This window comes from Micromys minutus (genome assembly GCF_963924665.1).
Source record: "Micromys minutus genome assembly, chromosome: 3".
NCBI classification, from domain to species: domain Eukaryota; kingdom Metazoa; phylum Chordata; class Mammalia; order Rodentia; family Muridae; genus Micromys; species Micromys minutus.
Genome location: NC_137972.1, coordinates 26,702,313 through 26,718,019, shown reverse-complemented (window position 1 = coordinate 26,718,019; position 15,707 = coordinate 26,702,313). Strand labels below are relative to the sequence as shown.

Here is a 15,707-nt window from a genome sequence, read left to right as displayed (position 1 = left end):
GCACTTCACACATGTTGCACACAGATAAACATGCAGGCCAAACAGTCACACACATAAAATAAAATCTTAAAAAAGGATATTTTCCAGGGCAAGGAGGCGGGAGGGAGTGGGTGGGTAAGTGAACACTCTCTTAGAGACGGGGAGGGAGGATAGGAGAGGGAGATTCCAGAGGGAGATCCGGGAAAGGGAATAACATCCAAAATGTAAGTAAAAAAAATACCCAGTAAAAAAATAATCATTACATTTTTTTAAAAGGACTATTTTCCAATTACTCATATCACAAAATAAAGTTCAATAGAAAAATGTTGACACCTAGTAAGCTTATTAAGATCATAATATATAATTCAATAAAAGGACAAAAAAAGATTAGGAAAAATGCTTAGAAATTATAAATTTTATTTCAAAATACTTCTGTCTATAGCTATAAATAGCTGTCAAAACTTAAGAAAACAAGTTTTAAAGTGAAAAGACCAATAGGATTCTCCCTGCTGTATGATAGTAGGTATTTTTCTGCTTGTTGTAACAGAATACATAACAAAGCAAGGGAGTAGGGGCTTCTTTTGTATGTAGTTTAAGAATGGATACAGTCCAATTAGAGTGGCAGGAATAAGTAGCTACCACTGGTTACACTGTGTCTGCTGTATACACTGTGTTGCATTAGAAAAGCAGACATCAGAGAGAGCCAAGTGAATTCAGGCTACAAAATCCCAGGCCTAACACCAGTGATTACCTAAGAAGGGGGTCCCCTTTCTCCAGCTGGCAACAAAGTGTCCACATACATGAAAATGGGGGACGGGCATTTCACATTCAAACCATAACACCTGACAGTGACCACATTTTAAAAGAAGTCTACAAAATAGCACTATATAATATTAAAATGTGCAAAATATAAGAAGCAGTAAGTGAAAAAAACATAGAAAACAACCTTACACACACTGATAGTGAAAATACAAACTGAAACTACTTCTGTACACTGGATGTAAGTATTTCTGCCTTAGTATAGCTTTTCCCAATGTGGACACAGAAAGTTTCTAGTCCATCTGCATTTCTTTCTCACTCTCCAACATATAAATATTATGGGGCAGAAGAGACCAGCAATTAATATAATGATAACAAAATAATCTGAGCCACTTTGCAACAGCTAGTTTACAAACAGTTTGGAAATTCCCTAGAGAGTTAAACATGCACATATAGTTGGAATTACCATATGATCCAAAACTTCACTCTAAGAGTGATTAACAGTGAATTATTCAAAGACTTGCACACAGTGTTCACAGAAGCTCCACTTATGACAACAAAGAACCAGGACAACTCAGGTCTTGACTGGTAGCTAGTTAAATTGTGTGACAGTCTTAACTGTCTAATTTACTTGCCTCTCAAGTTCTTTCAAGTATTAATATCAGGAAAATGAAAGACCATCCATCTCTATGCCAGGGATGGTAACACAGCACAAAAATGTCTCTCATTACTTTCCACTGTTAATCAATCCAATGGCCCAGTATCTCATAGGATAGTGCTTGTGAGACTGCTCATATGCTGTTTCATTATCCAGCACATGTAGATGTATAGGTATATGCTTGTATTACATCTCTAACTCAGTTTAATACCTAAAAATATGGCAATGCTGACCAGTCATTAATATCTGCATGTCATTCTAAGAAACTGGCTTGAACAAAACCAACAGGAACTGGTGAATACAAAAGCAAAAGAATGAGAAACCACTATGAACATATAAACCTCTGATGTTAAAGTAGCTGGAAACATGGACTTTTGACACAAAAACAAAACAATAAATTCATACCATAAATATAAGGTACAGAAACTATCAAAGTCTCTATGCTAATTACTAAATTAACTTTTTTAAATTAAGTATTAAGTTCAAACTAGTGAATGAGTATGTATGCACATATACTTTTTTAGTGCCATATTGGTTTAAAATGATCTACATGCACAGTGGAATTTTATATGAGGTCCAAGGTTTACAAATCACAGAAACCCCTGAGTGAACACTCCTTACAGGACACACCCTACAAGCACCAGTCTTAGCAGAAGTCTAAGGCCTTGTTTGTCCACATCAATTGAGTACAGGTGACATCTATCTTGTTTGCCAAGCACCAAAGTATATGATAAATCTGGTAGGCCACTTTAATAACATAGGGTTTTCCATTACCAATGCAGAGACAGAAACTGAGTTTGCTTCACCAATTCTGAACACAAAACCATTAAATGTCTTCACTTTGTGTTACAAACAAATACACACTGTACAATGAACCAAATGGGAAAAACTGCTTGTTGCCTTTGATTCCTCTTAGCTTTGTCCCTGAGTCTTTTCCAGACAGCACCACCAACTGGAGACAGATACACTCAAAGACATGAGTTTATTCAAACCAACACAAAAGTATACTTCAAGAAACTGAACTACACACATAGGCACAGGGGAAATTTTCCTAAACAGAACACCAATGGCTTGTGCTCTAAGACCAAGGATCAAGAAATGAGACTTAATGAGACTGCAAAGTTTCTGAAAGGCTAAGGACACTGTCAAGAAAACAAAACGACAGCCAACAGATTGGGAAAAGATCTTTACCAACCCCACATCTGATAGAGGTCTAATATCCAATATATACAAAGAATTCAAGAAGTTAGACTCCAGAGAATCAAACAATCCTATTAAAAAATGGGGTACAGAGCTAAACAAAAATTTCTCAACTGAGGGATATGGAATGGCTGAGAAGCACCTAAGGAAATGCTCGACATCCCTAGTCATCAGGGAAATGCAAATCAAAACAACCCTGAGATTCCACCACACACCAGTCAGAATGGCAAGATCAAAAACTCAGATGACAGCAGATGCTGGCGAGGATGTGGAGAAAGAGGAACACTCCTCCACTGTTGTGGGGTTGTGAGCAAGTACAACCACTCTGGAAATCAGTCTGGCGGTTCCTCAGAAAACTGTACATAGTACAAAAGACCCAGTTATCCCACTTCTGGGCAAATAACCCAGAGTTGCTTCAACATACAATAAGGACACATGCACCACAATGTTCATAGCAGCCCTATTTATAATAGCCAGATGCTGAAAAAAATCCAGATGTCCTTCAGTAGATGAATGGATGCAAAAATTATGATATATCTACACAATGGAGTACTACTCAGCTATCAGAAACAATGACTTTATGAAATTCCTAGGAAAATAGATGTATCTAGAGAATATCATCCTGAGTGAGGTAACCGAGTCACAAAAAAAGCAGACATAATATGCAGTCACTGATAATTGGATACTAGCTCCAGAAAGCTCTGAACACCTCAGAAACAACATGCAGGCCATATGAAGCTCAAGAATAACAAAGGCCAAATAGTGAAAGCCTCAGTCCTTAGGGGAAAAATAAAAGTGTATAGCATCCTCTCAGATTGTGGTACACCTAGACCTTAAACCATTAATAATCCAAGAGCTAGGAATATAGCCTTGTGGCAATTTTTGGTATTCAAAGATCATTATGTTTAATCTATACACACCAAGAAAACTGACTGTTTCCATGTTACGTTCTACATGTACTTTATGCTTATAGTAACTAGTGGGATTTCAATGCATGCTATCAAGCCTGTAAAAGAACTGCCAAAATGCTTTTAAAAATCTGTATTAGTCTGTATTCTGCTGCTCATAACAGCAGACTGCTCCTCCTGGGACAGCTCCCAGCTAGCTGGTATCCCAAGGCTCCCCAGCATCCGTGCTGCCATAGATCCCTCACAGCAGAGGACCTGTTTTAAATTATTTGCCTCCATTTAAAGACTATTAAAATGGGTTGAAAAACTCCTTCCCATTTGTCTTTGCTGGCTGCCTACTTGTCAGCAGTTTTACCATCTCCCACTTCTAAAATCTTTCTAAGTCTTTCTTAATCCATGGGTCACTTCAGTAGTTAGTACATTTCAAATGACAGATGGATTTACTTGGATTTTGTGTTACACTTCACTGAAGTGATTTCTAATGTCGCTATGTTACACATCAGAAAGCACAGCCTATGTGACTTTAACTCATAGAGATTTTTGAAGTTCCTTGTGTGTGCATGACTGTTTTTCTGACTATGAGTTCTTGAACATAGTGCTTATCCTCTGTTGGCATAAGGTCTGCACACATATGCATGTGTTAGTTTCAGAGTGTCTTAGTCAGTGTTCTATTGCTGTGAAGAGACCCCATGACCACAGAAACTCTTATAAAAGAAAGAATTAACTGAGACTTGCTTACAACTTCAGAAGTTTAGTTAGTCCACTGTCCACATGATGGGAAGCATAGCAGTACACAGGCAGACATGGTAGTTGGGAGTTCTACATCGGGATCCTTGGACAGTAAACAAAGGACTGACTTGGGCCTTTGGCATCCCAGCGACACACTCCATCCACCAAGGCCACACTTCCTAAACTCTCTCAAGTACTGCCACTCCCTGATGGCCAAGCATTCAAATATTTGAGCCTATGGGGCCACTCTTATTCAAACCACCACAACTTGTTAATATGTATTAAAATGTCTAAGCTGTTGCTTCTCTAATGACCAAATTCTGAGAGATGCAGATTCAAATGGCCAATTGTAATCATCGATAGTTATCTGGATGGGTGATAAATAAATTTATAAACATAACCATTCACAGTCACATTTTCATGATCTATTATTTCCTCTAAACAACATGTAAAACTGTTTCTTATGCCTTAAGATATAATTAATATTAAAATCTGATTGGTACCATGGTTTTCTAAATAGTAAGATAGCACATTCTCAGTTGTGCTACCGTAGATGTGATCACCAGTACCACTAAAAAAAAAAAAGTCTTTCTCCTTTTACTTTTCTCTTCTTAGACATACATTAAGTATAAAGTTATACAAAGACTTAGCTAACTGAAAAGGCTGGAAGACTTACTTAATTCTAAAAATACTTGAGGAGGAATAGCTCAAAGAAATCTGCAAGGAACAAAATAAACAAATAATGACAAAAGACATTAAGCCATCCTACCTTTAACATCTATGTGCTCAAATACAGTGATTTTTAAAATACACGTTTGCATTGCCTTATAATGTTATTGGTTATATTGGCATCAAACATGTGAACTACTGCATAACTGTACAGGTCATAGCTGCTCAAAGGCTATACTAATCCATCCCGCTGTCATTTCAGTCTTCCGTGTGTGTGCTGTCAAAGCCAGTGCTATGCTTTTTAACTCCCTGTTTTAGTGCAGCTGAGATCAGCATTTTATTCTAACTTTAGCTTATCTGTATTTACTGCCTGTTCTGGCTTCAATGTAAAAGTCCTTCCACACCTCACACCCCAACACCCATGATCATTTGCTTGGACCCTTGGTCCCTAACTGTTGGCTCTGTTTTGGGAAGGCTACAGAAACTCTGGAACACAGAGACTCCTCAAACCTGAGCTCTCTGCTTGTCACTACTACAACAAAACCAACCAGGACTACTACCTGTCACCGTGGACCTTGAAGCTTCAATCACCATTCCCTCCCTGCGCTATGGCAGACATTTGAACCAGGAACCAAATAAATCTTTCCCTCCTTAAGTGTTTTTGTTACACAGTTGGTCACAGCTACAAGAAAATTAACTAACATACCTCCTTCCTCATTCTCTGAACTGAGCTTCAGTCTTCCACTTGTATGTCTCCATACTCTCTTGTTTCTTGATGGCTCCTTATATTTTCCTGTTCTCAACCAGACAGAGTGAGCGCTGTGTTAAGAGCTCCACACTTACTTACTTACTGTATTCTGATTCTCTAGGTGGGTGTGGGGTGCTAGAAAAGAGCTTTCCACAGAGCTACATCCTCAACCAAACACTCAAACATATGAGGCTACAGGAACCATTCTCGGTCACACCACCACAGACATAGTAGAAAGCAACTGAGAAAGACACCCATTGTTGCCCTCGGATGTACATGTGTGCCTGCACACATGTGTATCCACTCACAAATACAAAAAAAAAAAAAAAAAAAAAGTGTTTAAAGCATTGGGTGGTAAGCCAAAGGTAGGTTTTCAAACAAAGCATGTATCTCAACTCTAGCACTTGAAGCCCTAAAATTCTTTATTTGGGCTGAATGCTAAATCTGTGGCCCACCCATGAAAAAAGAGCAATTTCTCCTACTGTTAGTAAATGTAGGTAACAACAGCACCATAAATAAAAGTCTAAAATACAATTTCCTCAAAGGAGGAAAATACTTCTTTGAAGCAGTTAAGATCTATATTACTTGGATTTATCAATAAAATCTACTCTGTTTTATATACTGAGGTGCCATCCAAAAAAATCCACTGACAGGCATAGCACCATGAGAGTGAGAACATGTGTCAAGCAAACATAGTATATTAATAATTCATCTAAGCCTCCTCTATCAAAGTGACAAAATGTGGATCTTATCTAACTCATGCTAATACTCTATAGCCTCAATCAAATTTTCAGGACCCTGGCAAAGCAAAGACAAATTCTTTTCTAGAATGTAACATAAATGCCCTTTGGTTAAATTCCACAGTGTGGCAATTAAAATGAGAAATATTCCCCATAGGCTCATGTATTTGAACATTTATGGTTTGAATGTGAAGGTCTCCCACAGGCATAAGTTTTGAATGCTTAGCCCCAATCTGATGGTGCTGTTTGCAAGTCTATGGAACCTTTAAGAGGTAGGGCTCAGAGAAGAGAAGCGTATCTGTAGAGGCAAGCATCTGAAGCTACAATGGCCACTGGGTGCTGTCATGTTCTCTGTTTCATAACCTGCTACCATGTGAACAGCCTCTACTGAGAGTCCTCAAGCTAGGATCGTTGTTCCACTGTGCCCTCCCTGCCACCACGGATCCTTTCCTCCTCTGTAGTTGTTTCTATCAGTTCCTGTGATGGTAACACAACAGTTACAGATACAGAAAACTGGCTCTGAGAATTGGAGCTGCTCCTGTCACAAGGCTGACCATATAGTTCACAGATCTTTTAAACTGGAGGGGAGAGTTTTAAAAAGTCTAGCAATACAAGCCAGGAGAAGCCCAAGAATACTAGGCAGAGCATAGTGGGATATTCTAATGGGAGTCTGGGAGACCAGAATGCAGACAGTAAAGAATGCACACAGAAAGCTTCAAATGAGAACACAGATTGTGTGTGTATTAGCTACTTTTCTGATGCTACTATAAACTATCCTGACCAGAAGCAACTTAGAGGAGAGTGTTAATTTTATCATGACAGAGAAGGTATGGCAGCAGGGGATACAAGCCATCCTGGCAATCAACAAACAACTATCATTTTATCCGTACACAGGAGAGAGAGAACATGAAGTGGGGCCAGACTTGAAGCCACAAAGACTGTCCTTAGTGGCATATTTCCTCCCCACAAGGCTCCATAACCTTCCCAAACAGCATCACAAACGTTGGACCAAGGGTTTAAACACATGAGCTTATAGGGACACTGTTCATTCAAACCACCACACTACAGAACGGGACTAAAGGACAATTCGTGCTATATTCCTACAAAGAATTTGTCTACACTTTGCCAAAATTGCTGAAATTTTGATGTCCAAAATCAAAACCAAGATGCTAATGTATCTTTAAGAAACTGGCTGGCTCTTTTAAAGTCAGTTTTACAGTGAGAATCTGGCCCAAAAGGCAGAGCAGAAACTATGAAAAATGTGCAATCTGACCAGAAAAGCATATTTAGGAATTAGTTGTTAAAGAGAAGCCAAGTGGGCTAGAGAGATGGCTCAGTGGTTAAGAGTACTGACTGCTCTTCCAGAGGTCCTGAGTTCAAATCCCAGCAACCATATGGTGGCTCACAACCATCTGTAATGGGATCTGATGCCCTCTTCTGGTGTGTCTGAAGACTGCTACAGAGTACTCACATATAATAAATAAATAATTCTTTGGGGGGAAGGGGTGCCAAGTGATGCACAGCAAATAAGGTTGCCTCAGAGGTACTTCAAGACTTGTCAAGACCACACCCATCGAAGGCTCCAGAGCGTAAGATAAAAACGTATTTGAACACCTTCTTTTAAAACGTAATATATCTGGGGTACTTCATTTGCATTGAGATAACTAAAAGGTATTCTAACTACCCACGCACTCAAAGAACACTGAAGCCATGACCCAGTGGGGCGTGATAACTGCTTAGCTGGCAACAGACTCTAGTATTAATCACATGGTACTTGTTTTGCAGGCATGCAGTACACAAGAGTCATAGAGGCTCCCACCAAAACTTCAGGGGGAAAAAGCCTGAACGGCCAGGAAATGTATAGCAGGGTGTGATTCTCTTCAGGGAGCTATGGCAGAATGAAGAAACTCTGAAAGTAAACTGAGTGGCGATGGATATATCAAGACATGGGAGATATGAGACATCTGCTAAGTAAGATCTTTGCACCAATTAGAAAAAGGCCATGTATGGGCATGAAAAGATTATCTCCAGGCCAACTTGGGCTCAGAACCTATCACCACATGCTCCAAATGTTGGGTATGTAGCTTTAAGATGTAATATTTGCCTCCCTGGGTTTTTGTCTCATTTTAGTCATATCCTTCTTTCTTATGTCCCCATTCCTTTATTTTGAAATGCTTACTATGGGCTGAATGGTAAAGTATATAAATTTATTTGTTTAAACTTTTGTTTTACATGGACCTGTCTCCATTTATTGGACATGAATTCTCTGTCAGGATATGAAAAAAAATTTTAGTCTTAACTGTATTCTTCAGATGGGAGTTGGTCAGGCAGTCAAGTTTGGGAATAAAGAGTAGTCACCTCCCCAGGACTGGCTCCTCTTCAGTAGTACTTGCATTATCATTCATGTCTGAGAACCTCATGAAAAATGCAGGAGCTAAAAAGTACCTTGGCTGCCAGTACTACACTGGCCCCACTGATGCTCCCTTTCCTCATGTTAACTTACATGTTGTGATGACAGTCGTAATCTCTCTGAAATATTCTAGGCCTTTGTAAGTAAAATCCCACATCAATATCCAGTTTGGCAGCTTTCCCAGATCAACACCCACCAAGTTTCTTTTACATCAGTGGTATGAATGAATCCATTCCCTAGCTGCCCATGGTTTTTCTGTTTGTCTTTCTGTGTCTCACCATGTAACCTAGCCTGACCTTGAGCTCCTGGCAGTCCCGATACCCATTCAGTCAACAACAAGCACTAGTGGTGCAACCACCACCCCTGGCTTATAAACTTCACTTTTTGATATTTCAAGGGCTCTCAGCTGATGTAAGTAACAATTGAGAGGTTGATTTGAGTCTCAGTAGAGACTTTTGGACAATCCTGGAACTGTTAAGACTATGAGAGACCCTTGAGATTAGACTAGTTGTATTTTGTATTATGAGATGGCCAGAAGCTTTGGGAGTGGGGAGTATAAAGAACAGGAGTAGACTGTTACAGTTTAAATCTGAAATGGCAAATCAACATCCCAAGCTGGTAGGAGAATTTTGGGAGGCTTTAGGACCTTTAAGAAATGAGGCCTAGCTAGTAGAAATAGGGTACTATATAGATGGGCCTTTGAAGATCATATGGGAGCCTGTGTTCCTTTACACTCTCCAGATCCTTGTCTAATACATGCTCAAACCACCATGAACTCAAGTGTCTCACTGTGCTTTTCCCAGCAGAATGAACTGAGAAAGTCTTCAAACCCATGAGCCAAAATAAATCTGTCCTCTATTAAATTTTTCTGATAGGTGCTAGGGCAGCAGTGAAACTAAAGCAACTAGTGCAGGGCAAATAAAACAAATAATACCAAATAAAAGTGTAATAAGCCAGACAGAGTGGCACACACCATTAATTTCTGTACTTGGGAGGCAAACATAGATGGATCTCTGTGAGTTCGATGCTAGCCTGGTCTACACAGAGAGATCTAAAATTACTAGGGCTACATATAGAGACCCTGACTCAAAATGAAATAAGTGTTATAAAATACTAGGCTTGTAAAGTATTTTAACCTAAACATTTAAGGGTTCTTACATATTCAGGAAAAAAATCATAATATCTACTTTAGCTAATAAAATAAAAAGTAGGATAGGTGGTGGTGGTGAATGCCTTTGATCCAAGCACTTAAGAGGCAGAAACAAGCAGATCTCTACAAGTTCAAGGCTAGCCTACACAAAGAAACACTGTCTTGAAAGACCTAAATAGGTAGATAGATGGATGGATGGATGGATGGATGGATGGATGGATGGATGATGAATGGATGGGTAAGGTGTTGTAAAAGATTAGTTATTGTGAAATATTTTAACATGCAAATTTAAGGTCTTTGCATGTTCAGAAGAGAAATATGTAATAAAACATCTACTCTAGCCAAAACAACTTGAGAAGTTAGTGGTATCCGTATCCTTATTTTATAATAGGAAGATAGAGGCTTAAAATGGATTTAAAAAAAAACTCAGATACAGTCACACAGAGGGTTAGCATCAATCCTAAGTCTGACCCCAAACCTCTTTATTATTATTTTATAATTTTATTTATTTTTATTATTTTATAATTTCACACATATACACAATGGCTCTTGATCACATCAATCCAACTTCCCTTTCACATTTCCCTGACACACTTCCCTGAGCTTGTAACCCTCCCTCATTCACACTCTCTTGTTTATTTTTTTTAATAATCTTTTGAGTCCAATTAGTACCACCTGTATGAGCAGTAACAGCCCCTTCCAAACAGCTATGAATAGCTCCTCAGTTAGCAGAAGAGCTTCATGGGTTCCATCCACATCTGTACTGGGGTTATTGACAGGTTTAACCTTGTGCAGCTAAATCTCTACTTTCAATCATTACTATACCAAAGTTTGATCACCTGTGCAAAGGTCAGCAGATTAAAAGAGAAATTTATAAAAACAGAAGCAATTTCAAGAATATAGTTCAAGCTGGACAACAGAAGTCTTCATTGTAGATTGCCAAAAGATGGGACAAGGGGATACCAGAGACACGTTTGCACAGATCAATATTTTCCATGAATAATTTTTAATTGAGGAGCTGGGAGATAGCTCGCTCAGGGATGTGTTTGTGAAAGTGTGAGGATCTGAATTAAATCCCAAAGTGCATTTGTAATCCACTGAAAAAATGGAGGTGAGAAGGTCATCAGCAAGCACCAGGGTAGGTGGCCCCACACTAACAAAGTAGTGACAGCTGAGGAACAACACCTCAAGTCATCCTCATACATTCACACTAACATACCCACATGAATACATATTACACATGAGCATACAGAGAAACTTTAAAAATATTTAAAGCGCCATGATCCCTGTTCCTTGCTTAATTCATTGGTTTCCATATCAGATCAAACTGCTTCAATAAAGAAGACAAAATCAATTAAAAATAAAATATAAAATTATAGCTTTCAAAGAATTTGTACAAGTGGCCTTTTATTGAGCTCTAACAAAAGAAATTTGCTAGGAGAAAAACTGTTCTCAAATGTCATTAGAGAAATTATTTGGAAGTAAGTGCTAATAAATAAACACATTACATTCTTAAAATCCCCCAAGTTCATAAAGAAATTAACTTTTATACCCTTAACAGTTAGGATGAGATGGCTGTATTTGAACAACTGTCCTAGTAATTTACAGAGGTAATCAATCCCTGAGGCGTGGCTACTCCTAACCTGCCCAGAGGCAAACATACAACCATTCAAGAGTGGTAACACATCCATGGTAGAAGAAACCAATCACAAGCCCATCTGTGTAAGACTCAGTTAATAGGACATTATTCAAGCTGGATACAAAGAAAAGAATGGATTGACAGAGAAGAAATGTTATTTATCAGACCATGGCAAGCTTTGAAATGTTTGCATTGTCATTAACCAACTGCTTGATCAACAGCTTGTATCCAAGGCTAACAGTAGTAAACTGGAAGTAAGGCTTACCTTTAAGACTGGCACCAAGTTCTGAACTTTTTGTGGCAACGCATGTTCAAGTTACCAAAATGAAAAACATCTTTATAAATGAAGAACTGAAGGCAATGTTTTCTAAACTATTTTGAATTACAATTCCTTAAATATATCTAAATTCAGCCCAATAAAAATATGAAAGAGCAGAACTTCTTAAAAACTTATGCCATCACAGCTGGCAAGATGATTCACAGGCAGAGGTGCTAATATGAACGCTTGATTATGGTGGCAGAAGACAACCAACTCCCAAGAGATTTCTTCTGACCTTTTCACAGGCAGGCATGCACATGTACATATGTATGTGTAGTTCATATACTCATGACTCACCATGGAGAAGAATTACTGCTTCTAAATCTAGATGAATCATATATATTATTTATAATATCTTCTGATTTAAATAATTTAAAAGTTTGAAGTACAGATGTGGTATAAATTCAAGTACAAAAAATGTAAAGAAATAACATGTTTTGATTAGATGTAACAAAAACAAAAATGGTTGTTTTATTACAACAGATGATCACATGGCTCTAAACAACAAATATGTAACAAGATGAAACTTGAAATGGACTCAATTCCACACAAATCTCAAAAACTCTTTACCTCAGTCTGCAGGATGGCAGCCCTTTGTTCCTTAGCAGTGAGGGATTCTTTCAGCACCTCAATATGTTGCTTACTGTCTGAGAATTGGTTCGTGAGAGTTTCTAGCTTTGTCTGTAAGGCTAGTAATTCTGTGTCCTTTCTGGACAATTCCTGTTTCACCTGGCCAATCTGGAAAACAAAAGACAACACTGTGAGGAAGAAAGAAACTACACAACTACCTCTGAGCTGGACCTCTGACAGATTTATGGCATAACATAGGGAATTAAATGCAGCATTAATTCTATGATAAGGTAGAGATAGGGTGCTTTAGTGATAAAGCACGTGTCTAACACCCCTGAGATCCTAGGCTCATCAAATAGCAAATAAGTAAGAGAGGACAATACTAATCTTTTTGCACTAATACCAATGCTCCTTACCAAAAACTAAGTTTATTCAACAAACAAGTTTCTAATCTTCATTTATTGGTTCTAATTAGTTTCTGAAGCCCCTCAGGGTAGTGGTTCTCAACCTTCCTAAATCTTTGACCCTTTAATCCCTTTCTTCATGTCATAGTGACCCGCAATCATAAAATTGTTTTCATTGCTACTCACAGTTGTAATTTTGCTGCTAAGTAGTGACTCAGTTCCTAAGACCATGGGAAAGATGGCTTTCCAATGGCCACAACCCACAGGTTGAGAACCACTGCCTTAGGGGGAAAAGATGTGTAGTTCAACCAGACCAGGCAGCATCACCTAAACAGCACTTTTCCCAGCTTCCACCTCCAGAATCACAGGCAGGATTAGTATGAACATGAAGCATGAGGAGGGAAGCAACTTCCTGCTCCTACTGCAAAGTAAACTCAAATCTTAGTGGTATGCTTCTGTTTTTCTCTTTCAAACAGAAGTTTCATAAAATCTGTATGCTAAAAAGCTGGCTGGATGTGGTAGTGCACATCTTTATTCCAGGCAAAGTTGTTGGATCTTTGTGAGTTCCAAGCCAGCCTCTGTATTTAGTGAAAATAGGAAAAAGCCAAGCTACTCTCAGTGTTAAGGTGTCAGAGAAATGTTTTCTATTTTTTTTAAGTGACCTATTTCTCAACTACATGCACATTACAGAACATAAACATTGGACTTAAATAAAGAATGTATAAGCTTTCACTCTGAAAGAATCTACACAAGTCATTTGAAGCTTATCAGTCTGAATAGATAACTCATTTTAAAAAATGCAATCTCCAACAAGTATTTCCCTTTAAGCATTTTCTTTATATCCCTATTCCTTCCAAGCATTTGTGTGAGAGTGAGCAAGTAAGAGAGAATGCTCGAGTAACAGCAAGGGGGCAGTCTTGTGTAGCCCAGGCTGGCCCAAACTATGTAGCCAAGGTTGGTCTTGAACTCCCGACCTTCTTTCCTAGTCTCCTACAAGATAGGATTTTGAGTGTGTATGTAGCCACACCCAGTGAGCACAGGACATGTGTATAATGTATGTTCATGTCTGCATGTGTGTATACAGAGGCCAAAGGCCAATGCTGGTTATCCTGCTCTATCACTTTCTGCCTTCCTCCCTGAAGACTGGTCCTCTCACTGAATGTGAAGCTAGGTTGGCAGCCAGCAAACCCTGGTGGTCCTCTTGTCACTAAGTCCTTCCAGCATTGGGACTACAGACATAAGCAACCACACCTGGCTTCTTGCAAGAGTTCCAGAGATTTAAGTCCAGGTCCTTGTGCTTAGGTAGTGACTGCTCTTAACTGCAGAGCTTTCTCACAATTACAAAGTATGAACAATTCTTTTAGTTGGTTTATTTATTTGTTTGTTTGTTTTTTAGACTAGAGAATCTCTCTGTAACCCTGGCTGTCCTGGAACTCACTCTGTAGACCAGACTGGCCTCAAACTCAGAGATTTGCCTGTCTCTAACTCCTAAATGCTGAGATTAAAGGTGTTAGCTACTCTGCCCAAGCACTTTCTTTCATATCTTGAATGTATTAAACATTAAAAAACATAAAAGATGATTAAGAAAGAAAGTTGCCTTAAATATGTTCTGATTTTATATTAGGCCTACAATCCAGGAAATAACTACTGAACATAAATATGGTCAGTTTTCACAACAGATGAAACAAGAGTCCTTGAGTTTTAGAAAACTGAGTATCAAAGTTTTCTAAAATATCTCTACAGTATTTTATTTTACCACATTAATATTAAGTAAAGGAAAGAGGTTTTCTTTAAAGCAATTTCACAAGAAAAAATAAATTTTACCACAAAATTAGACTTCTAGTTTGGGAACATACCTCAATGGAGGAGTTCTGTCCTAACATGTACAAGACCTTACACTTGATTCCCTCCCCCCAACAACAGTATGAAAAGAAAAGAAATAAAGGCAATTAAACTTGTAAGAAGCACTTAAAACAACTTAGGGCTCCTTTTCAATAAAAGAAGCATTTTTCTGTACACATCATGAAAACTCTGTTTATTGATATAGTAATGATTCGTATTATGTATGCTTATTAGTATTACTCAATCTGTAATACACAGACTGAACTAAACACATACTTGTTTTATAAATAAATACCCAGAATAGTCAAAATATTACTATTTTCTCAGCAAAGAACTATGGCTTAAAGGTATCCAGATTTCTGGATACTTCCATGGATCAGAAATAAATAGAAGGTTGGTATCACAAAAATCCCAATGTTAAAGAGCCTGAGGCAGAATCACAAGTCAGACTATCCTACATAACAAGGTCCTTTCTCAAAATTCCAAAGTACACATATAGATCCATGAGAGATTTCAGTTTTACACAGGACTGACATTTCCCTGCCATGTGCATCACTGATAAGAGAAGAAAGCATTTTAAACAGAGGAGAAGCTTAGATGCACAGATATCTCTTCTAGAAGGCCAGGAGAGAGTCTGGTGAGAAGCACACAGTGGCGGTTAGTTGCTAAAGACAGCAGTGACCGCACTTCTCTAGCTGCCAACAGAGCAGGACCAAAGCTTCATAGTGTTGAAGAATCCAACAACATGATGTAAGAGATGCATTTGGCCTGCTCTCGATACATCTATATGAGTAACAGTAACTAAGAAGAAAGGAAGTTATATACCAAATTCTCCTCCAGACAACATATAGTTGACACAATAACCTAAATTAGACCTTTTCCAAACATAGTATTTTACTTTTTAACCTACAAGAGAAATCACACTATAAACAGGTTAATAGACTAAACAGGCCATAAATTTATTTGTTAATAAATAAATTAAC

The 15,707-nt window shown here is 38.3% G+C and overlaps 1 protein-coding gene across 1 annotated transcript in view; it reads right to left on the bottom strand.

The window, feature by feature from the left end:
• The window catches only part of ERC1 (ELKS/RAB6-interacting/CAST family member 1), a 282,059-nt gene that overhangs the window by 179,201 nt on the left and 87,151 nt on the right, over positions 1-15,707 (bottom strand). The window contains exon 7 of the mRNA XM_080914840.1: positions 12,479-12,646. Within this exon, the coding sequence (XP_080770966.1) occupies positions 12,479-12,646 (168 nt within the window). The remainder of the gene's footprint in view (positions 1-12,478; positions 12,647-15,707) is intronic.